Source organism: Drosophila mojavensis, unplaced genomic scaffold, assembly GCF_018153725.1.
Source record: "Drosophila mojavensis isolate 15081-1352.22 unplaced genomic scaffold, ASM1815372v1 contig_81, whole genome shotgun sequence".
In the NCBI taxonomy this organism is placed as follows: domain Eukaryota; kingdom Metazoa; phylum Arthropoda; class Insecta; order Diptera; family Drosophilidae; genus Drosophila; species Drosophila mojavensis.
The window spans coordinates 5,799,106-5,822,354 of NW_025318907.1; the positions used below are offsets into that span (position 1 = coordinate 5,799,106).

The 23,249-nt window shown below is 39.1% G+C and overlaps 2 protein-coding genes across 4 annotated transcripts in view; both read right to left on the reverse strand.

Moving 5' to 3' along the window:
* Positions 1–23,249, reverse strand: part of LOC6580832 (protein goliath) — a 45,008-nt gene that overhangs the window by 21,481 nt on the left and 278 nt on the right. The window lies entirely within an intron of this gene.
* Positions 749–23,155, reverse strand: LOC122757756. The gene is made up of 2 exons (XM_044011144.1): positions 23,106–23,155; positions 749–1,578 (listed from the first exon to the last, which is right to left on the reverse strand). Exons 1-2 carry the CDS (start codon positions 23,138–23,140, stop codon positions 840–842), a joined length of 774 nt encoding a protein of 257 aa, XP_043867079.1. The 5' UTR covers positions 23,141–23,155; the 3' UTR covers positions 749–839.

Consider the following 23,249-nt stretch of genomic DNA (forward strand, 5'->3'; position numbering starts at 1 on the left):
AAATATATTTAAGCTTTGGTGTGAGTGTTCCTTGTTGCACTCATACATATGATAGATGAAATTATTATATTGAAATAAATAAATAAATAAATAAATAAAAAAAAAAATAAATAAATAAATAAATAAATAAATAAGAATTATATATATAACTTCAATATAAAATACAATATTCAATAATGAAAAGATGTTTATTAATAATGTTAGATGTATTTATATGAATAAATATAAGAAGAATTATAGTTATTGAAAATTTGGATGAGTTAATTAAACATTACTAATTTCTTAGTTTTATTTTGTTATTTATACATATGTATTAAATCGAGTCTCGATAATTGGATTTACACAGAAATTCAGATTATTAACAATTATCGAGAACAAATTTTTTCAAGGTGATAGAATTTGTCCTTCCAAAAGGAGTCTGGTCCTTCGATGGCCAGTGTATAATATTTATAAAAAAAAGTAGACAGCAACTTGCGGTCTCTCTGAAATATACGAAGTGCTGGCACCGGTGTTCAATTTTGTACTGAATTTATTAAATTTAACATGAACGCAAGCGCAGCTTGCACAGTAGAGAGCGCACCTATGCGCATCTAACAGCGAGCAGCGAGAGAGCGATCTTTTGGAGAGCGACACTCCCGTGCTAGCGCGTACAATAACAACTTCTCTGTACAGTGGTTCAGCTTCAAGTACTTAACCTATACAATTTCGATAATAATTCAATTAATAATTCATAATAATTCAATTTCTTATAATAATATATAATAATATTTCAGAAGGCAATCCAAATGCCTTAACATCGGCCGCGTTGAAAGGCCGCAGGGCTTCAATAACATGGTGTATTAGTGGAGTGGCAGTGGTGCAACGCGATGAATTGCCCTTTTATATGTGCCATTTTTTGTCTTAACGACAATTACGCGCACTCTACCATCTCCTCCGACTATGGCTTCCGTCACCACGCCTAGCATCCACTGTTGTGGAGGAGCGTTGTCCTCTCCCACGAGCACGACTGCTCCGACCTGTATGTTCTGTCTCTCCTTCGTCCATTTTGACTTCTGCTGCAGGCTGAGCAGGTAGTCCCTTGACCAGTCGTTCCAAAATCGACGCTTGATGTTGGATGTCAGCTGCCATCTTTTTAATAGTGTCAGCTTGACGTCGTCGACTGGCTCTGTGGACGCGATTGGCAGCGGCACGAGCGTTGCTCCTATCAGGAAGTGCCCTGGCGTGAGCACTTCGCCGTCGTTGGGGTTGCTGCTGGGAGCGACCATTGGCCGCGAATTGAGCACGGCCTCGACCTCGACCAGCACGGTGGCCACCTCGTCTTGCCGTAATCGAGCGCTGCCCATCGCTTTCAGCAGCAAACCTTTGGCGGATTTCACCGCCGCTTCCCAAAGGCCGCCAAAATGCGGCGCTCGAGGAGGGATGAATACAAACTCCATGCCCCGCTCCGCAGCAAACATTTCCATGTCCGCTGTGTTGCCATGGAACGTAGCTTTGAGGTCCAGCGTGCGTGCAGCACCCACGAAATTGGTGGCATTGTCGCAGTACAGCTTCCGGACAAGCCCACGTCGACCAACGAACCTGGATAAACACATTAGAAATGAATTTGTGGTTAAATCGGTGACTAATTCAAGATGCACTGCCTTCGAAGTAAAGCAAACAAATATGGCAATATACATTTTGACTGGCGATTTGCCCCGAATTCCCAGCGAAACTAGTATTGGACCGCAAAAGTCCACTCCACTGATCTCAAATGGCCTATTTCCATGTAAGCGATCAGCGGGAAGATTGCCCATTATTTGGGATAAGAGTTTCGGCTTGTAGCGAAAACAATGTACACATTTTCGGACTACTGCACTGCAAGCCTGTCGAGCATTGACCAGCCAAACCTGCTGACGAAGCAGGCCCATTAGTACTAGGGGATTGGCGTGGCAATGAGAGTGATGCAAATGCTCCAAATAAAGCGTTACGAAACGACATTTTTTTGGAAGCAACAATGGGAATTTGGCATTATGTGCTAATGGTGCCTTCAATAAACGACCTCCCTACTCGTAGCAACCATAACATACGCCTGCCATGCTGATGTGGGTGCAAAAATGGTGTCAGTTTTTGCAATGACGGTTGCAACACGACTGACTTCTTTATTTTCTTTATTTCTTCGCTGAATTCAATGTGTTGAATTACAGATATAACTGCAAGGAATGCGAAGCTTAACTCAGAAGCTGTAGGAACAAGTGAAGAATGACTTTCTTGTTTTCCATTGATAAAGCGGAACATATAGGCAACGATGCGGATTAGCTTAGAAAATGATGACGTTGACTCAATAAGATGTACGATAGGATTTGCTACCTCATCGACCGCGATCATAGTAATTGCAGTTCTACGCTTCTCTAGCAGCTCTAACTCCTTTGATAGGGTGATTTGTGGGTTGGCTGGCCACCATGTGTCAGAGAGCTTTAAAAATCCTGGTCCGCAAAACCACAATGATGTTTTAAGCTCCTCAACTGAACATCCCCGAGATACAATATCTGCTGGGTTGTCTTTCGTTGGTACATGACGCCAAGATACATTAGTTGTCAACTCTTGGATGGTTGCAACGCGATTAGCAACGAATGTGTTCAAGCTAGATGAATGCATTCGCAGCCAATGAAGCACCACCTCAGAGTCTGACCAAAATGTGACTTGATTAATAGGACAATCAAGTACTTTCCTTACCGCATCCCATAAGGTAGCTAACAATTCTGCAGCACACAACTCCAGCCGCGGAACAGATTTTGTTTTCAAGGGCGCTACCTTAGATTTAGCGACTAGCAGCCTGGTAGTGATACCCTTATCTGTTTGCATTCTTACGTATAAACAACAACCGTAAGCTCTCGTTGAGGCATCAGCAAATCCATGGATTTGACATCCTTTCGATTTAAGTGTGCCAACGTAACGAGGTATATGCAACGAGTTTAGATTTGAGAAACAGCTAGTTACTGCCTCAAATTCTTGCCTCATTTGAACAGGCAATTGGTCATCCCACCCAAGTTTGTGCAACCACATTTCCTGTAAAAGGACCTTCGCACGAGTTACGATCGGACTTAACAAACCTAAGGGGTCGTATAACCTTGCTACAAATGACAAAACGGATCTTTTGGTCTGTTGAACTTCTACTGGACAGTTCATGGAATATCTAAAGCTGTCATTCATTGGATTCCAAATTAATCCCAATGTTTTTGTGTCCTCTTGATGACCAATAACTATATCGTTTCTAGCTGGTTGTGCTGCGAGTTGTTTACAATTGGACGACCATTTTGTGAGAGGAAATCCAAACTTTTGAAGAATTGCGATCAAGTCTCGATGCAACAAGCACAATTCTTCGACGCTATCTGCTCCTGTCAACAGGTCATCAACATAGAAATCTCGGGCTAACGATCTTGCAGCAGCTGGATGAGTGGAAGCATGCAAGTCGCTTAGATGTTTTAAACATCGAATTGCTAAGAATGGAGCAGTCGCTGTCCCGTACGTTACTGTGTTTAATCGAAAGATTTGTAACGGATCAGTGGGCGTTTCCCTCCACACAATAAGTTGAAAGTTGCGGTGGGACTCGTCAAGTTCAATTTGACGGTACATTTTAGCGATGTCTGCTGTAGCAGCCCAAGGACGAAGTCGAAATCTTAGCAAAGTCTCCCATAACTGCGGCTGGATGGTCGGACCCACCATGAGTAGATCATTCAGCGACAATTGAGGAGGAGGACTTGCTAGAGGCATCAAACACTACTCGAAGTTTAGTGGATGCGCTGTGCGGTCTTAGCACGCATTGATATGGGATGAAATAATGCGGCTCTCTCGGAATTTGATTGTTAGTTGGGCTCATGTGACCCAAGGCCAAGTATTCTTTCATAAAGTCAATATACATTGGCCGAATGTCTTCTTGCTTGCTCATTCTTCTTTCCAAGGCCAGAAATCGTCGCTTGGCTGTGTCGTAAGACGTACCAAGACAATGTGGGCTTGATTTGAATGGCAGCGACACTCTGAAACGACCCGAGGTAGTTTGGCAAATAGTCTCCACAAATGACTTCTCGCACAGTTGTTGCTCTGGGGTATACAAATTCGAATTAATTGTATTTGGCTTTTCTTCCAACTCCCAGAACTTGCGAACTATTGAATCTATAGCTATGTCGTCGTTTACGACGCTAATGAAAGTCGACGAACTAGTAGCTGCATTCAATGTTCGGCAGCGACCAGATACAATCCAACCAAAGGCAGTCAATTGCAATGTTGGGTTGTTATCGGATCCTTTTATTTTGCCTTCTCTTAATATATCAAAAAAGATATCAGCACCGAGCAACAAATCAATACGTTGCGGCTTGTGGAATTGAGGATCAGCTAATTGTACATTATCAGGTACCTTGATCTCTTCAGTGTGCTTCTCTGGTTGATACGACGAAATGGAACGTAACACACCAAAGTCTGTTCGATTTCTATGTCGTCCGTTCGGGACGCTATCGAAGTTTGAACGCTGTGCCGAACAGATGACTGACAATTAGCAATGCCCAACAATTGAATCCCAGATCTTTGCCGTTTTAATTTCAACTGTTTTGCCAGTTCTTCAGTTATGAAATTTACTTGCGAGCCGGAATCTAATAAAGCTCTAGCTAAGTGATAAGATCCAGATTGATCTTTTATCTTCACAACTGCAGTTGCCAAAAGAACTTGATCAGAGGCTATCCGTGCGTGATTTACAGATGAAATCTGTGACGAAGTGACACGAGGGACTGCTGATACAACTGCTGAGCTACTTTGAGCCGCTTCAGAGCTGTATCTATGCAGTATGGTATGGTGCGGCTTAGAGCACACACGACAGTGGGCTGATTTGCAAGCAGCCACTGAGTGTCCTGTTCGCAAACAATTTATACAGAGCGGATAGCTCTTTGCGAACGTAAAACGTTTCTGGCAAGGTATTGCTGCGAACGACGAGCACGAGTGAATGAAGTGATCGTTCTTTTTACAAAACACGCATTTGGGACTCTGCGGCTCACTTGGCAGAGCGACAGCTAGAGAAGTTTTCCCAATTCTTTTCTTATTATCCTGAGCTACCTTACGACGTGGACCAGATGAGTCTTCAGCACTTAAATGCTGATACCGTCTGTTCAAGGCAGCTTCACAATCTTGCCACAATGGAAGCTTATTGTAGTCAAGATTCTCTTCCCACCTAGAGCGCGTGCCAGCGTCCACTTTCATCATTACCAAATGGATGAGCATGGCATTCGAAATCTGCTTATCAGATCCTAGCGATAAAAGAGATTCGTAAATGGCACGGACTGAGTCTATCAGCATGCGCAAAGATGATGCTGACGGTTCGGACATGTGTGGGAGATCAAATAGTTTTGAAATGCTGTTAAAAAATATGAGACACTGATTGTCGTACACATTTTTTAAAGCAGCTAACGCTTTTGGATAATTTGCATCTGTCACCTGATATGCCTTGACAGTGCCTAATGCTTCTTTGTCCAAGCATGACAACAAGTGGTTAAACTTTTCTATATTTGATAACCCTGGCTCGTTGTCGACTAAACTCTCAAAAAGTCCAATGAAATTCTTATATTCCGAATATTCTCCGCTAAACTTTGGCAGCTTTATATTCGGTAGATTCCTAGAATGTGACACTGAGCTAATCATTGTAGAGTTAGCGGGACTCTCACTTTTAGGTTGGCTATCACTACCTCGCTTCATAAGAAGTGCCTTTGTCGATACACACAAATCTTCTAACGTTGACCGAGGCACTAAATCTGCGTTAATGTCGTCCAACTCTTGTTGTGTCTTAAAGGCCTTTTCTATGTAGCGGTTCAATATCTCAAGTCGACATTCAATTTCAAATGGCTCTACTGGTTTAGTGTAATCTTTTAATGATTTATTAATGCGTGTTATGTCGTTTGTAACATTTTTGTAAACGGCCAACAGAGCTTCGACACGCTCTGATGATGACTCGTCCATAGACCTATTCTTTCCTCGCTTGTTAGTCATGATGCTATAAGTGATGCTCAGTTGAAACCAATTTCAATCGAAACAAATAAAAGTTCACTTAATGTATGACAACAAGCGAAGAGCAATTCAAGAATGTTAACAAATGCGCGCGATCGTAATAAATCTCAATATATTACGCTGGCAGTGTTAAACTATACTTGAGTGACTGTTACGATATAGCGAAGACAACAACCAAAATGTTGAGTGACTATTTGGGCAAGTGGTCTATTGAGTTATATTTGACTGTTGAGCGACTGAGTGCAATGCATTCATAAGCGAGAGCGCGCCGGTATGAATGCCAAAATATAATTGCAGATCGAGCTCATACAATGAGCGCAAAGCGAGAGTGCAAGTTTTGAGCGAAAATATATCCAAGTGACGAGCGCACGTTTTGAGCGCAAAGCGAGAGCGCTGCTGCGTGTGCAAGCGTGGGTGCAAACGATATTGCAAGTGAGTATGCAATGAGCGCAAAGTGAGCGCGCACTAATATGTGCAAGCGAGACAGTAAAACGAGAGCGCAACTATAAGTGCAAGCGCGAGTGCAAACGATATTGCAAGCGCGCATGCAAATGATGAGCGTAAATTAAAGCGAAATTTGCTGTGTAAGCGCGAGTGCAAACGATATAGCAAGTGAGTATGCACTGAGCGCAAAGTGAGCGCGCACTAATATGTGCAAGCGAGACAGTAAAAACGAGAGCGCAACTATAAGTGCAAGCGCGAGTGCAAACGATATTGCAAGCGCGCATGCAAATGAAGAGCGTAAATTAAGAGCGCAATTATCTGTGCAAGCGAGAACGAACTTTTATGTGCGAGCGAGAGCGAGCTGTGAGCGCAAGCGCAAAACGAAAGTGCGAGACGAAAATGAGCAAAAAAAACTGTAACACACTAGCGGCGCCAAAGAAAACTTGGATTATGCGAGGCAATAGAGATTGAATTATTTGCAGATCAAAGGTCAATATGCACCTTATTATTATTTTTATTTATTTTTTTTTAAATTTCAATTTGAAATAAGCTCAACACAATGTACATAGGCGTAGATTGTACATACATTAATATTTTGTATGTCTCAAGTAATGCATTTATTTATTTATGGCTTGCATTACTTGGTCATCTATGTGCTCTATGTATTTATGTACTTCCCTGATTATCCACAAAATCCATAATCCAGCTTCCTTCAATTCCAGAGAGTGTCCACCCGGGGGCGCCAAAAATGTCCTTCCAAAAGGAGTCTGGTCCTTCGATGGCCAGTGTATAATATTTATAAAAAAAAGTAGACAGCAACTTGCGGTCTCTCTGAAATATACGAAGTGCTGGCACCGGTGTTCAATTTTGTACTGAATTTATTAAATTTAACATGAACGCAAGCGCAGCTTGCACAGTAGAGAGCGCACCTATGCGCATCTAACAGCGAGCAGCGAGAGAGCGATCTTTTGGAGAGCGACACTCCCGTGCTAGCGCGTACAATAACAACTTCTCTGTACAGTGGTTCAGCTTCAAGTACTTAACCTATACAATTTCGATAATAATTCAATTAATAATTCATAATAATTCAATTTCTTATAATAATATATAATAATATTTCAGAAGGCAATCCAAATGCCTTAACAGAATTGTTTTCGATTTATCGCGATTTTCAATTTAGAGGGGTACTAATTATTGGGAATTATTGAGACTCTACTGTCAGACAGATCCTCTCTAATCAATATGCCAGACTGCATTTGCCGTTGCAGTATATCGAAAATTATATTTGTTTCTAATTCTTGGATTTCTTTCTAACTTCGAGCTGTGCACTATCCCATATTAACTTCAAGATGAAGCCGATTGCTTTGCTCTAACTCCGCACATCTCTCGGTGTTGCAGATTCAGTGAAATCACAAACTCTTCATCAATTATCTTCACCTTTGCACATTAGCTTCATTATCTTCTCTACTTTTACCTCAGCGATATTTTCTCAGTTCAGCTCGATGTTCATTATAACAAAAATAATTATTGGCTCGTCTAGTTTGGGCATTGATATTTATAGATATATATTTTTTCTTTCTCTTCTCAACTTCTGCTGTTGCCAGCTCAGCTAAGCACGTCTGACGACGCCTGCAATTAGGCATATATGCTAAGTAGCTCTCCAGTCTATATTTATTTATTTATTTTAATGCAATATGCTTTTAGACACACACACACACACACACGCCGTGAGGTGGAGCAGAGGATCGAAACACATTTACGTCTGAGTGCTCAGTCGAATTGAGTGCCAGGTTTAAGCAAATGCTGTTAAAATGTTTGGATTTCGATTTGGATTTGAATTTGGATTTGGCCTGGGATCTTTGCAGTTGCAGAGGCCGCATTTGGATGCACTCGTGGGAACCTCCTAATGGGGAGGATGCGCGCACTTGCCAGCCACTTAAGAATCGTGTGGAATGGGCCGGTACGCCGCTCGGAATAGTTTAGTGCAGGCGCAACATTGTCCACAATAAATTCGTTCACACAATCAATACCAATTAACCTCCTTGGCGCGCACTTAATTATAACGCGCATCGAGCCAAAGAGCAAATAAAATAAATATTTTCTTAGGCTGGGCGAGCCGGGAGCCAAAAGACAGAATAAAAAGCGCCTGGATGAGAAGGCGGTTGCCCCTTTTCTGTCCCTCTCTCTTTCTCACTAACTCTCTATATATATGTCTCTCTCTCTCTCTCTCTCTCCATTTGCCCGCCATGGCGACGCGCCTACGTATGCTGCTCATTTTCCACTTCAACACGCTTCCACAGCTGGCTGTGGAAAAGCAATGAGAAAAATTTAAGAAAACAGAGCACAGTGCGGGGCCTCGGCTACTATACGAGAGCTGCACTCAGCTGGGGAGGTCCCTAGCCCAAGGGCCCCCGCCGCAATCCCTAGCCGCAGTCTCTGGCCCCTACGTTCCGGCATTTGTCGCTTTAATTAACGTAGCGTCGCGGAGTTAATCCGATTGCTATCGGTACAATGATGACTCACAATCTGCCAGTTGTTCCCTATGTTGTTGTTGTTATTGTTGCTGTTGCTGTTGCTGTTTTACATGCAAATGCGTCTCCTGCAGCGCCAGGAGCCGAAAATCCGATTCGAAGTCCGACGCTGGTGGTTGCTTCGTCGTCAGCCCTGTCGTGCGCTCCGTGGGCGTGTTATTTATATTTTATATCTTTTTCTTTCGTGTGTTTTTCTTCGGAACGTGACTCATTTGTCTAGGCGCCCGGGCTAACCGTGTAATTATAATGCAATTTGCCTTTAACACCAAGCGTTCCAGCTCTCACTCAGCCCAGTCAACAGACTTGTTAGGTTAAACGAACCTGTATTCTTACTGGCTTACAAATTGAGTTGTATGCTTTATTGATTCTCCTTTGTCAGATGGTATCTGGGGCTGATATTGTGTGCTAGATAGCTGCGGAAGTCTCTGTGTTGGTTCTGGTTGCAGACTTAAATTTTCAATTCAGCTAGTTTCGCTTTCATTAAATAATTTATGAAGCTTTAAAGAAATCGACTTTGATGCAATCCAATCAAATATTTGTACGCCTGTCCCGAAGAGCTGTTCAAATATTTAATATTTGCATAGTTTCGCTGGGTGTTTTTGGGGCTTGCGGCATATCGCCTGGCAATAAATAATACAATTGACTTGTGCAAATGATTGAGTTTGTTTCCCAACTGTCTGACAGGCAGTACCGAGTCGGGGCGGTCTGCTTCTGGCTCGGGTTGCGCCGGTGTCACTGGCCAATTCCCAATGCCAAGCTCTTGGCCAAACAATATTTGCTTTACCTTTATCAGAAGTTGTGTGAATGTGCTCGAGTGTGTGTGTCTGTGTGTGTGTATTTATTTGTGTGTGAAAAAGCAAATAGGATGCTTATCAGAGGCTACGCAGTCAACTGTTTGACTAGCTAAATAATCTGACTGAATGACAACAACAATAACAACAGCAACAGCAGCAGCAGCACAAACATCAACAACAACAACAACACCAACAGTAAATACAAACATTAATCATTAATATGCGAAAATGCATTTAACAATGTATTTGTTTTTGCAGCACACACTTCATGCTGTTTGCATTTAATTAAAGAACTTAAATCGCCTTTTAATTGCATTCATAAACAGTTTAAAAACTGATTGAGGATGAAGTTTTATTTAATATACCTGGCTTATTTGCCCTATTGATCAATGTGAGAGTATTGTGTAATGCAAATAAGATTAGTTAGAATATAAGTTGAAGTTTACTTAAACACTTTTATATTTATATTTAGTTTCTTAAATGTAAACGAATTGAGTCTAAATAAACTAGCAATTAGATTTGATAAATTTTTAATTTTAATTGGATTCAAGGTGCTTACAAATAAGAAATTCAATATACTAATATGAAGTATATTTATATAAATAAATTGAAATTCTATGCCCAATATACAAAAAATTCGTTTGTTTTTTTAGTTCAGTGCCTAAGCTCTTCTTTTATGGGCAGACATTGAAATTTAAATTACAATTAAAGCAAAGTAGATTGGCAAAGGACTGCAATCTTTTCTGGTTGCACTCATACTTTCAGTCAGATTCATAAAATTAATTACAAATTATATATAAATATCAGATCAGCTGTCATGATCAACTAAAATTAAACAGAGCTCAAACGATTTCAAAATAGATTTGTGGCTTGCAGTTACCTAGCAGACATGCTATTCAGCGCCTTTTGTGTCCCATTCTATTGAACTACTCGAAAAACTAGCCTAGAGGCTAATAAATTACTTGAGTCTGCCTAGCCAATAGCTAACAAGAGACCCAAGCCAGCAGACAGTATAAGCTGTCGAAGAGTACTCCATATCTTTCACACAAATTAACTTTGATATATTTATTATTTATTTAATACCAACTCGCTGTCAGCTCATCATATCGTCAATTGCGAAGTAGTCAAGCGCTTTCGTCACTTCTCAACCAAAACCAAAAGCGTTTCACATCAAAGTCATTTCTTATGGCACTCAACTGACATCAAAAGCAAACGCCAAGCAATTAAATCAGTCCACAAAATCCCAGACGAACAGCAACAACATTGGAAACTTTACGATTATTTTACAGAGCTGCGTTTGAATGCCCTAACTGCGAGGAGTCTGGCTGGAGCCCGGCCGAGTGGTTGACTGCGCAAGAGTAGCTGTAAATTTGTAATGTGAATGACTTTATATAGTCATAATCAGAATGTCTTTATTACAAGCCAGACATATATACTTAAATAGTTTGCTAAAGAAAGCTGGATCTGACAGCGTAAATATAGTTCCATGAACAAATGGTTCAGCTATAGCAAGAGGATTTTGAGAAAGGGTCGCATGTCAGGCGACGTGAAACAATTAGGCCATAGAATTTTCGCATTGTCGCTTGTATTAATTAATTCCTCAAGTGGCAAGATATATATATTAGAATACACTAAGAGAATAACCTGGCAACTATGTATAGTGAGATTACTAAAAGCAACAACTGAATTAATATTAAGGTCAGTGCCTAATATTTCATAATAATAATAATAATAATAATAATAATAATAATAATAATAATAATAATAATAATAATAATAATAATAATAATAATAATAATAATAATAATAATAATAATAATAATAATAATAATAATAATAATAATAATAATAATAATAATAATAATAATAATAATAATAATAATAATAATAATAATATAGAATATTTTAAAAATAATCAAAATAAATAATGATTAACCAAAAGAAAACATATATAAGCGAGAAAAAATTCAAATTTTTATTTTAAAAAATCTAATCCACAAGTTTAGATACGATTAAAAAGAAATGAAGTTCGCATTTCACCTAACAAAAATTAAAAAAAAATGTTTAAATAATATTAAAAGCAATTGAAAGGAGGAAAACAATATATAATTATATAATAGATAAATAACTCAATTTATACATATGCAATCAACATATTGATTTAATTTATGTAAATTAATTCTCACTCATAGTAAACAATTTATAAATAGTTTTACTTTAATGTATTCCATGTACACGAGTGAATAATTTGCTTATAAGATGATATGAAAAGGTATTTTTAACTCAAATATATTTATTGATTATTCAAGCTAATTTTTCATTTTTACTTCAAATATCCGTAAAACTAATCTCCAATTATCAATAATTAATTCATAATGCAAGCGTTTCTCCAAGTGTATTCTACTTGTATGAATTCTCTGACGAAAGCCAGAGAAAACTTCTAAAAAGCTGCGTGCAGGCAATGCCAACTGCTTTGAGGCGAATCTCACTTATTTATAGTTCTAAGCGCAGGCGGCAATGGACAAAATGAAACTAACCGAAAATGTCTGCGGGGGCCTGAATTGCCAGCGCCTGCTTCATTGTCATGGTCATGGGCTCACGCACTTGTAGTTACTTTTTAGCCATAGATACAAGTTGAAGCTGACGAATTGCCTGACATGCGTTGCTAATTTGTCTGGCGCGAATGTCTCGCCGCTTGTATTCACTATGAGTAATAGGGTAGTGTCTATACATATAAATATCTATGGAGGGGGTGTGGTGGGTGTGGTTGATTCGCTTTATAACCCCAGCGGGCTGGGTTGTTGGCTCTGATGGAGGCGTTTGAACTTTTAACGGTTTCGCATTTTCATTTCGTTGTTTGCGTCTAAAGTTCATTGTTAAATTACTTTCCCAGCTGCGATTGCCTGTATGTGATGAGTGTGTGTGTGTAAGTGTGTGTCTGAGTGTTACTTTGCTTTGTTTGTTGTTGCATATGCTAGATGTGATTTCAGTTGCTTTATTATGTTTGTGTTAGTTTTTATAGTCGCCTACTCAGTACAGTTTTGCCAACAAAGCTACGAAAAATCGATTTGTCATGCGTTTCAGCATGCCCTTAGAACAAAATGAAAGCACCTCAGCCGTACCATATATAGATGACATTGTACAAAGTTAATATCTGATTATAATACCAAAGGATATGAGCTTTCATTCACAGAACTGAGGCTGAATGAGGTTGGGGCTCGGAACAAGTTAGAATTGAATGATTCAGAGTGCTCAAATATAATATGAAATAAAATCTATTTTAGGTTAGTTTTGCAGTTGTTAAATTATAATATACGATAAGCTTAACTCTAAACATTTAAAATCTTTTAGTTATTTATTCTGTCCGTCAGAAAAAAAAATATATATATATTATATTTTATCTACGTCACATTTCCTCAAGGTCTTCAAAGTTTTTCGTGCTCTTCAAACATAACACTTCAAATAAAAATATGAACAACTTTGCTGTAACCTCATGAATATGCAAGAAAAGCTTTTGGTAAGTCAACCTCTGACATTTTCATAATACAAGTTAATAATCGAAGATCATAAATCAAATGCAAAGCATTGGAAATATAGCTTAAAGAGCTAGTTTTTGGCTGTTTGGATTGAAGGGCAGGCGACACAGTGTGAAGAGGAAACCAGTTTCCACAGTTCACAGCGAGTTCCGAGTTCAGGCAAGGGCAACAATTAAAAACAAATTAGCGATCATAAGCATTCAAAAAGTTGATTACAAATCACTACTATAAAAATGTCAAGTCACACACTGTCAGTTTCTCTCTAGCCCTCTCTGTCTCTCTCTCATTCCCTCTGCCTCTGTCTTTTTACTTATGCTTAGAGAGTTGAATAAACCCCATAGGGCGATAAGCTTATCAGAAAGAATTCGAAGACAAAGTGTAAATTCATTTGTTGTGCAACAAGTTGAACATAACAAACAATTACAAAGCTCTTCAAAATCAATTCAAACAAATAGAGCAATAGAGCACGACTATTAAATACCCTTTAGTCACTCAAAGAACTCTATACAGAAAAGCATTGGCCTGTTTTTACAATAAAAACGTCACCTTTTTATAGCAAAATCATTATAAAACATAGTTAACGTATAGATACCCTGTAAATGCAGTATGTTTTGCTTGGATAATGACATTTTCTGATAGACAAGCATTATGCTTTCAATGCAGTGCAAATAAATGCTTTTAGTTGCCTGTTACAAACACCATCACAATTTTGATACACCCTGTTGCTCGTTTCTATGGCTAATGGTCAATTGAAGAATTTCCACAGCTTTTAACGAGTTAATGTAATAAACAATTCATATTCGTTAAACAATTTTATTAGATTGAACCGGTCGTCGCTTGATTTTTGTTTTGCTTGAGCAAGATTTTCTGATTTCCACACCCGCCTGCGCCTCTAGATCTCATCGAGATGCGCTCGCCACGAGCCATTCACTAATTATGCATAACTAAAACAAACCAAATTATTCAATATCTAATGAACCAGAACGTGGCGCTGAGGCGGCCCGTTGAGGCTTTTAAGTTTGCCTACCGGCCTAAGCAGGTTTTCGCCAGGCGATGCCACGAGGAAATGTTAAGCCAGATCGATCTACAATTCTCGCTCTCGCTCTCTCACTCTCTTTCTCAATTAGCTGATCAGCTGGTTTAACGAGCTGTTCCTAATGCCGGCTTGGCGTCCGGGTCGATCATGTGCCGCTTGTCTTACGCCTTTCACCGACAACGACGACGACATTTTGACGTCAGCCTCCGTTTGACAAACTCAAACTAAATGAAACTAGACAATCAGCTATGGCAATTAAAGACCGCTAGGAATATGATTGGAGGAAGTGCCTGTGAAGGAAGTAAAATATATTGGAGCAGTCAAGATGAGTGTAAATGTCTCGATTTCCACTTAAGATCAATGCTGAAATATACAGGAAATATACGAGACCTCAACTCTATCTCTCCGTGTTCTTAAAAACATTCTTTGTCAGCGAAGAAAGTTTAATTTTGATAAACTCAGATAAACCCATGGTTAACTATTTAAAGAAAACCCTTTGAATTGCTTCCTTATCTGCAGAACTTGGGAATTACCTTTCTACTCATGCTATAACAATATTTACTTAACTGTTGTTTTTTGCACTAAAGTATCTTATGACTGTTTATCATGTTTGCAGAAGATATATATTCTATAAGTAACTATTCTCTCTTATCGAAGGTTCCGTTAAAGAAAGACTGCAGCGACGCGATTGGATCGTCAGTTCTGTTCATCGTTTTGCCTTTAGCCTCAAGAAGATCGTTTAGATTAGATTTGCTTTTGGTTTTCGCAGCACGTCTTTGACCCAACAGCATTTGCTGTCGATTTGTATCTATAAATATTTAACTATTGCCAGTCCACGTACTTAACTCTTTCAGCGAAAACAGAAAGCAACTCGCCTAGTCTCTCCGCACACCCTCTCTCTCTATCGCTCTATCGCTATTTCGCTCTTTATCTTTATTGCTCTCTCTCTGAAGTGGCTTTCCAACGATTACTGCTGAATGACACGAAACTGGGCAGTTGAGGCGCTTTAGCCCCTGATATTATTTCTGTGATAATGATGATGATGATGATAATGATTATGGCTTAGGTGGGCGGGATACTTCTACATCCATTGAGAAATGTGTGCCAGTCGTCAGTCGTCAGTCGTCCGACTTATTGGCCGTTAACGGTTAAACAAATCATTTGCCATTACAATTGCATTTACAAATCTCATTTAACGGTTCAGCGCCATGCCAAAAAATTGGGGTCGAATGCAAATGCCGGGATTTATTTTTAGAGCTTACGCGACGTGAAGCAAATTGACAACAATTAAAATACAAACAAAATTAACATTCGACAAAGATTTTGCAAATGAGTCACTTTCTTCAAGAAGCCACCCACCACAGAGTGTGCGTGTGCTTGAGCGTGTGTGCGTGTGTGTGTGTGTGTGTGTGTATGTCAAGTGTAAATTATGTTAATTGGAAAGCAATTTATGGCATACATTGATACGTAGCGGCGCAACTCATTAAATAACAGTTAAGTCCACACGCGGCAAATGAAAGTGAAATTGCGTCAAGCGGTGAAAAGAATCGATTCGACTTCCAATCGAATCAAAGTCGATTGAGTGAAAGCGCCCGCCCACTTGTCCAATTCAATTAAGTTTCCCAGAGCTGGCGCCTTAATTGAAAATCATCTCAAGAGCTGAGCATGCAAATCAAATCCCAATTGATTTATATTAGTTTTAAGGGGCGGCTTGGCCCCTTACAGTCCCCACTCGAGCGACCAGAACTGGGCGCCATTTAGTGCTGGAAAAGGATGTGGAAAATGGCAAATGGAAAATGGAAAATGGGAAACGGAGCTGGCAGCCAATTGCACTGACCGAAAATGTCAAATCGATTGTTTATTGCCTTTGTGCACATGTCATAAGTTTTATATGGAGGTCACCCTCACACCCCACCCACAGAGTCTGATGTCCACGTAGTAGCCTGTCGCCCCTTCTCCCTCCCACGACCCTTTCTCAGCTGCACGTGTTGTATTTGCTATTGAGTCGATTTATGTGACTTTTTTGTATTCCCCATTTGAGCGTTTCATTCACGATCTCTCGTAAAACACGTAATTTCTGCTTTTGTTTGCTTATAGAGATCGAGCTCGTATTTGATTTTCAGCAAATATTGTCAATAGTAAATTGAATGAGTCGATTGAACTTTGAAGCTATTCTAGGCGTGATGTTGACTGTATAATTCAAACTGTCTAAAGGTTTAAAATAACCACCTGCACATGCATATACACATACATGCAGTGCTCTATACATGTGCTCTATACATCTGTGCTTGATTGACTGACTGATTAACGATCTTTTAATTTAAACTAAAGTGTAAATAAAGTTATTTGTACCAGGCAATGATAAACAAGCAGATCGGGGAAGTCATTTGTGTTTATATTATTCATATTGGTTGATTGTTAACAATTTGTACTAAACTCTTTTAGTCAGCAAGACCTAAAGATTTACTGACTGATTAATAATGCACTGATAACGCATTGCACAAGGTGTTTATTGAGATAAATTCAAATCATGAATTATTTATTAGATATATGTAGAACGAGTTTTTGAGATAAGTATGTGATTTACATTTGTAACAAAATAATGTATAATCCTATACTGTATATGAGCTGTATCGTAACAAATAAACGTTTTACATTGAAAACATAATATTCAACTATTTCTATTTATTCAACCACACATGTTTGCATGTGTATTTTCTTTAAAATCAATATCTGCAGCTCGTCGACTTTTTTGCGAATGTAAGCTCAACACCCATTGCAGCTTGAAGCGGTTGACCGCTGGCGAATACTGACCTATCCCAATCACTTTGCGCTCGACTTGAGCATATAAAATGCAATTTTTGTAATACATGCGTGCATATATTTTGTCGTATGACATGGAAATGCATTTATCCGGCATATCTCGACCTGGGGCCAGCCGGTACACGCACATGAGTAAAGCCCAGCGGCAAGGCGATTAATGTTATTGAGTAAACACTCTGAGCTATGTTTGTGTGTGTGTGCGTGTGTGTGTGATGTAATGCGAATTACTGCAGGCACGAAACTGCAAACCAAAGTACAGCTGCACAATAGATTTACACCAAGATACAGCCACCCACACACCTCCACACACACATGCACACACACATGCACGCAAGAGCAGTGTGAAAGTCTACGTAACTTGGCATATTAAGCCAGTCTCCAGGCAAGAAAGACATGGCCCGTGCGATAACACAAACATTTCATGCGATTAAAAATTTAAAGCAGATTTGCCTGACAGACACGAAGCGAGATGCACAGAGACGTCGAGCGAGGATAGACGAATGGCCAGAGAGTTGACTTCTGGAGGAGCTTCTGCAGCTTAGCGACTTGGCATCGCATGCTCAGCACAGATAATGTTGGGGCTCAGCTGCTAACTAATTGACTTTTGAGGGTGGAGCTACAGTGAGCAGAGCTGCATGGACTTGATGTAAACTGTTTTAGATGTGGAAGAAAGGAGAGAGTCAACAACTTATTGAATCACCAATTCTCTATATGTCCTATCTAAATGTATTATTAAATTGAAGTCCAACATATTATTGATCATTCTCCCCTAATATGAATATATCAATAGCATATTTATCAAAAATTAGTTGATAAATATATAAATTAGATAAATAAATACAACAGAGTTTTACAGCAGAAGTGCAATAAATCTATATAATAATGGAATTGAATAAATATAAATATTAACAATTATTATATAAATAATAATTAATTAGTGATAATCTTACAATATACAAAATACAAATTCGAGTCGCAAATATAATTAAACATTATCACATAATGCACAAATATACATAGTAAGTATTATTAGCAAAATTGTATTTTCGATAACTTAGCATTATCACATAATACACACGTGTACATACATATGTAGTAAGTATTAGCGATAATAGAATTTTCTTAGGCCGAGACATCATATTATTGTTATAAATACACCATTATCTCAGTAATAGCTAGTAATAAATATTATACACATTATGAAAATTTATTTAGCCCATAGTCTTAACATTTATCGATAGTTCTATTCCTCTATAAACGGAATAAATATTCTGAATATTTTTCAAAATTGCTCAACCTTTTTTATAGTAATTATAATATTTTTTTTCCGTTTATATATTTAATGAAAAAGTGCATTTCCTTATTTATGCTACATACTTCGCTCTGTATGCTGTATGCTTCGTCTCACTGTATGCTGGATGGCTGACTGACTGACTGTATTACTCGTTCGGACGCCAGGCTACAAGCATTACTTTGTGCAGACTGAACATCAGGTATAATATGCATGCAGCCATTACCCTCTATCTCTTCTCCTGCACTATCTCTCCCTCTCTTGCTGTAACTCGCTGTGAAAAACTGTTAAATGTTTTTAAATGTGAGAAAATAAAAGTGGAAAACTTGCTGCACTGGCTACCAGCTATCAGCTAGTTGGACCCCCTGGCACAATTTGCAGCTCCTTCACTGCCTCGCGCCATACCCCTCTCTCTATCACTCTCTGGCACACTCTGTGCCTCAGTTTCTCTGTTAGTTAGTGTGGATTTTGGGTCTAGTTAAAAGTTTTGCAGAGAAACTTGGGAGTGATTAAATCGTCGTATATGGACTCCTCGTAATACTCGTGTGAATTGCATGGCCGCAGCTGCAGTTCAATGCCCCCGTCTCTAGAGAACAGCTTCGAGTGATAAACATTGATCGTATAGTAATATATTGCAGGCAAATACATACATATTTATGTGCAGATATAGTCCCCGTTGTATAGATGCGAGATTGTATACTCAAACAGAACAGAACGACATATTGGCAATGGGCTTATTGAGACAAAAGCCGTGTAAAATTACAGATTAATTGTTATTGTCGTGGCATATGCAAATATAAAAAAAAAAAATAAAAAACAAAAACAAACAAAAGGAAAAAAGACAGAAAGAGTGAGAGAGAGGGAGAAGGAGAGACAATGGAAAACAATGCGGAAAATTTGCTTAAGCCACAGGCCATTGCATTGCATGGCATTTTCACTTTCCTGCTTTATGGCCAGGCAGGTTGTGACTGCTTTTTATTTCCCACACGCTTTTCTCACTGCAATCTCAACCTTTTTCCCCCTTTTCCCCATTCCCCCTTTGAAAGCTGACCATGTACATTTGTTGATATTCAGCCAAGGCTCATGGTCTTTGTATCATTTGTGGACTTTTGCTGGCTGAGGTTGAGGATTAAACAGAGATGTGAAGAAGAAGCGGAAAAGTTTGCCAAGTGCATGAGCAAACTCAAACGCCTCGCTCTATGATACACACATCCGCTCTAGATATTAGTCGAGAGTATTATTATTTCAATGTGACCCACTTGTGAAGCATTGAATGGAAGAGCCAACCCCACTTCAGATATGGAAGCCCACTCCAACAGCCACTTGTTAGCCGAGAGAGGATGTTTGAGCAAGTGCTCTCAATGGATGTGCATTAGTTGTAAATCGTATCTCTCGCTCGAGTTAGATTCGACTATACTTCCACGCTAAATGACCCAATTAACTGGAGACCTTCTGATAATGAAAGCGGACACTTAATTTACAACTGTAGGACGCATATCTCGTGCAGGAAATGCAACGCCAAATAGATGGAAGAGATTCTCAAAATTCAACTGTTCCAGAGAGACAATGACAATTGAGCCTAGTTGAAATCTGACTTTATTATACAGAAACAGAAAGAAACTTGTTGAGATTATTGACAGATCCCTTGTTGATTTCTCAAAAGTATTTAAAAATTCTTGCTGAAATTGACAGAACTCACAGTAAAGCTTATCTAGAGAAAGAGAAATATTTTACTACTTTACATCTCATTTTCAGATGTAAGATAAACTCCTGTAAGCTTATCTAATTTCGTTTATGAATATTTTAATTTAATTTGAATTATTTTTCTTCATCATAAACGCAGCGATTTGCATTGTCTGCGAATGAATGAAAATGGTTTGATTATGCTAATAAATGGCATCGATTAAGACACCTGGCGTAAGCCGTGCAGAAACTATAGAAACTGGAGCTGTAAAGTGAAACCTATCTACATCAAATCATTTTAATCGCCCCTCTAATCTACATTTTCTGATGAAGCAGAAAAAAACTGCGAACACACGCACATACTGGAGTAATCTATGCACGACTTTCACTTTTGGCCAAACAAAGTCAAAAAGTGGCATTAAGTGGTTCAATGCTAAAAGTTTAACTGTCAATTACAATTAAAATGAACACATGCCACGCCCCCTCCAAAAAATATATATATATGTAAATGCAGATTGATGCCATTGCCATTGCGAATGCGAATGCAAATGCCTTTTTCCAGTTGTTGAATGAAAAACTCGTTTTCCATGTCAATTTTCATTTCGCTTTTAGCAAGAGCTACCCTCCCCTTGCCCCTTAGCGCCCTCTAAAGAAAAACCCTTCGTCTAGCAAATGGTTGCAATTGCAATTCCTATTACTTAGTGGGAGGGTTTTTCGTGGAGGGCTTGGGCCAGTCAAAGATACATACGAGCGACACAATTCTCTTGCCAAAAAATCAGGACAACAATAACAATGGAACAGGAACCAAGCAGCAGCAGCAGGCGGTGGGTGGTTTTAGGGGGGCTTGGGGTGCAGGGGGGTTTGGGAGGATAGCCAACGACAGACTGAAATGTTGGAGAGTAAATAAAAAGGTTGAATGAGCGAAGGAGAGAGAGAGAGAGAGAGAGAGCGACAAAATCCGAATAGCGCCTGCGCCAGTTTCTTCTCTCTCTCTCTCGGGACTCCTGAGGCGCCATTGAGAGCCAAGCGCCAAAATGCACTAGCGCAGAGGCATTTCAGCTAAAGGATAGAGAATGCGAAGGCATACAGATGGAAGGGTATATTGAAATTTCGATATTAATATAAAATGGGAAAATTCGGAATGTAACTAGAAACTCTCTCCACTCCAATCCATTTCCACTCTCATATATCCCTTTCTTTTATCCCTAAACTTTAGCTTATATTCGACCAAACTCTGCATCTTCTTACACATGGATACCAAACACTTTAGATCAGTTATATCCTTAAATGTTCTCAACATAAATTCATCTAGTTAATTGCTTGTTATATTAAAATAAAATAAACATTAAATAATTAAAATATAATAAATATATACAAAATAAAATACAACTTTTTGTCATCTTTCGCTAACAGATTGATTATTATAACTAGCCTACAGAATGAATAATATATCTTTAGCAAACAGAAAACGTGAAATGGTTTCAGCCAACTGATCTATATTATATCTATAACAGATAACAATATTATATTGCTACTACTGCAACATCTATATCTTCTATATCTATATGAAAACACAGTAGACACTAAGCTCTAATTTAGAGTATTTCAGCTTCGACAAGTGAATTATATTTAGAATGCTTCCATCGTTCTGTTGAATTTTTCTTAGTGCCCGCGCCCTTTGTTGTTGCTAGCTGAATTCCGCTTTTCGCTGATGGCAATGACTCCTCAATGCAGTCAACGTGGTGCCAAGGGGTTAGCCAGGAGCAGAGGGCAGAGGGAGAAGCTTTGGCGCCGGCTTGCATTAACTGCACTTGATAAACGCGATTTGTGAGGCGCGCGCGTTAATTTGTCTTCAGCTGCTGTTCTGTGATTCGCTTAATTAAAAGCCAAATCCCAATTTACCAAGTGCTGCTGCTGCTGCTGTTGTTGCAGCTGCATCCTTCAGGACCCAGACTCACCCGAGTGGCCTTAGTAGGTAGGGGTGGAGGCGGAGGGGTCGCTTCGTTTGCCGTTAGTCGCGTGCGTTTTTATTGATTTTTCCCGCAATGCGATGAGAAATGGCCTCTTGTTATGTTCCTGCTCGTTGCTGTTGTTGCTGTTGCTGTTGTTGCTGGTAAACTAAAGTGTGTGCATGTTGTGTATTCATAAAGTTCCTGTTCCTGTGACTGCAGTGAGTGCGAGCGAGAGGCAGGCAGAGACAAAGAGAGAGAGCGAGGCAGAGTGGGAGAGGGTTAATGGGAAGACCCTCCAAGCTGCCAACTTAGTTAGTTATGTGGGTTAGTCACAGGCTCTTCAACTGCACCAATTACTCGATGCCAGCCACAGGATTTCGAACTCCATTGTTATGCGCCTTTAAAAGCTGGCATGCCCCCCTGCAGCGGCTTAGCACAGAACAAAGGCATGGATTTTTATGGGCATGTGAAATGAAAGTGAATCGAAAAGGGTTCAGGCAATGACACTGGCTTAGCCAATGCAAATATTTTACTGAAAGATTACACGAACTTTATGAAAAACTGCAAGATATGAATAAATTAAAGCCGGCTTTAACCATTTAAGTAGAATGCCTATAATGATTTAGTTATTTGATAAATATGTTTAATTTGGTGTGAAACGTCGTACTTAAACATTTTAATTTAACATATGCTTCAGTTATTGTGGATGAAAGACCATGTAAATTTAATTTAAATAATATTATTACTTATTTATTTGCCTATTTCCTGTTTGAATTTACTTTGAAATTTTAACTTTATACCTTCTCAAATCAACACTAAATCAATACTAAATCAATTTAGACAAGTTGTGCCCACACGCTAATCATCAATCAGTCAGTCAGTCAATCATTAATTATCATTTACCTTCATATCGAGAAATAAATTTTTTATTTTTTTACAAAAAGCAATTTTTCTTTATCTCTAATATCGCTCTCTTTCTCGTTATGTTTACCTCGTTCTTTTTTTGTTCTCTCTATAGCTCTTCATTAACACAAATTCGAAATGCCGCCGAATGGCACAAATATCACACAGTTCCGTCTTATCAACCTGATTCCCTTCAAATACAACCGGCGCAATTATCGACTCGTATTTATAT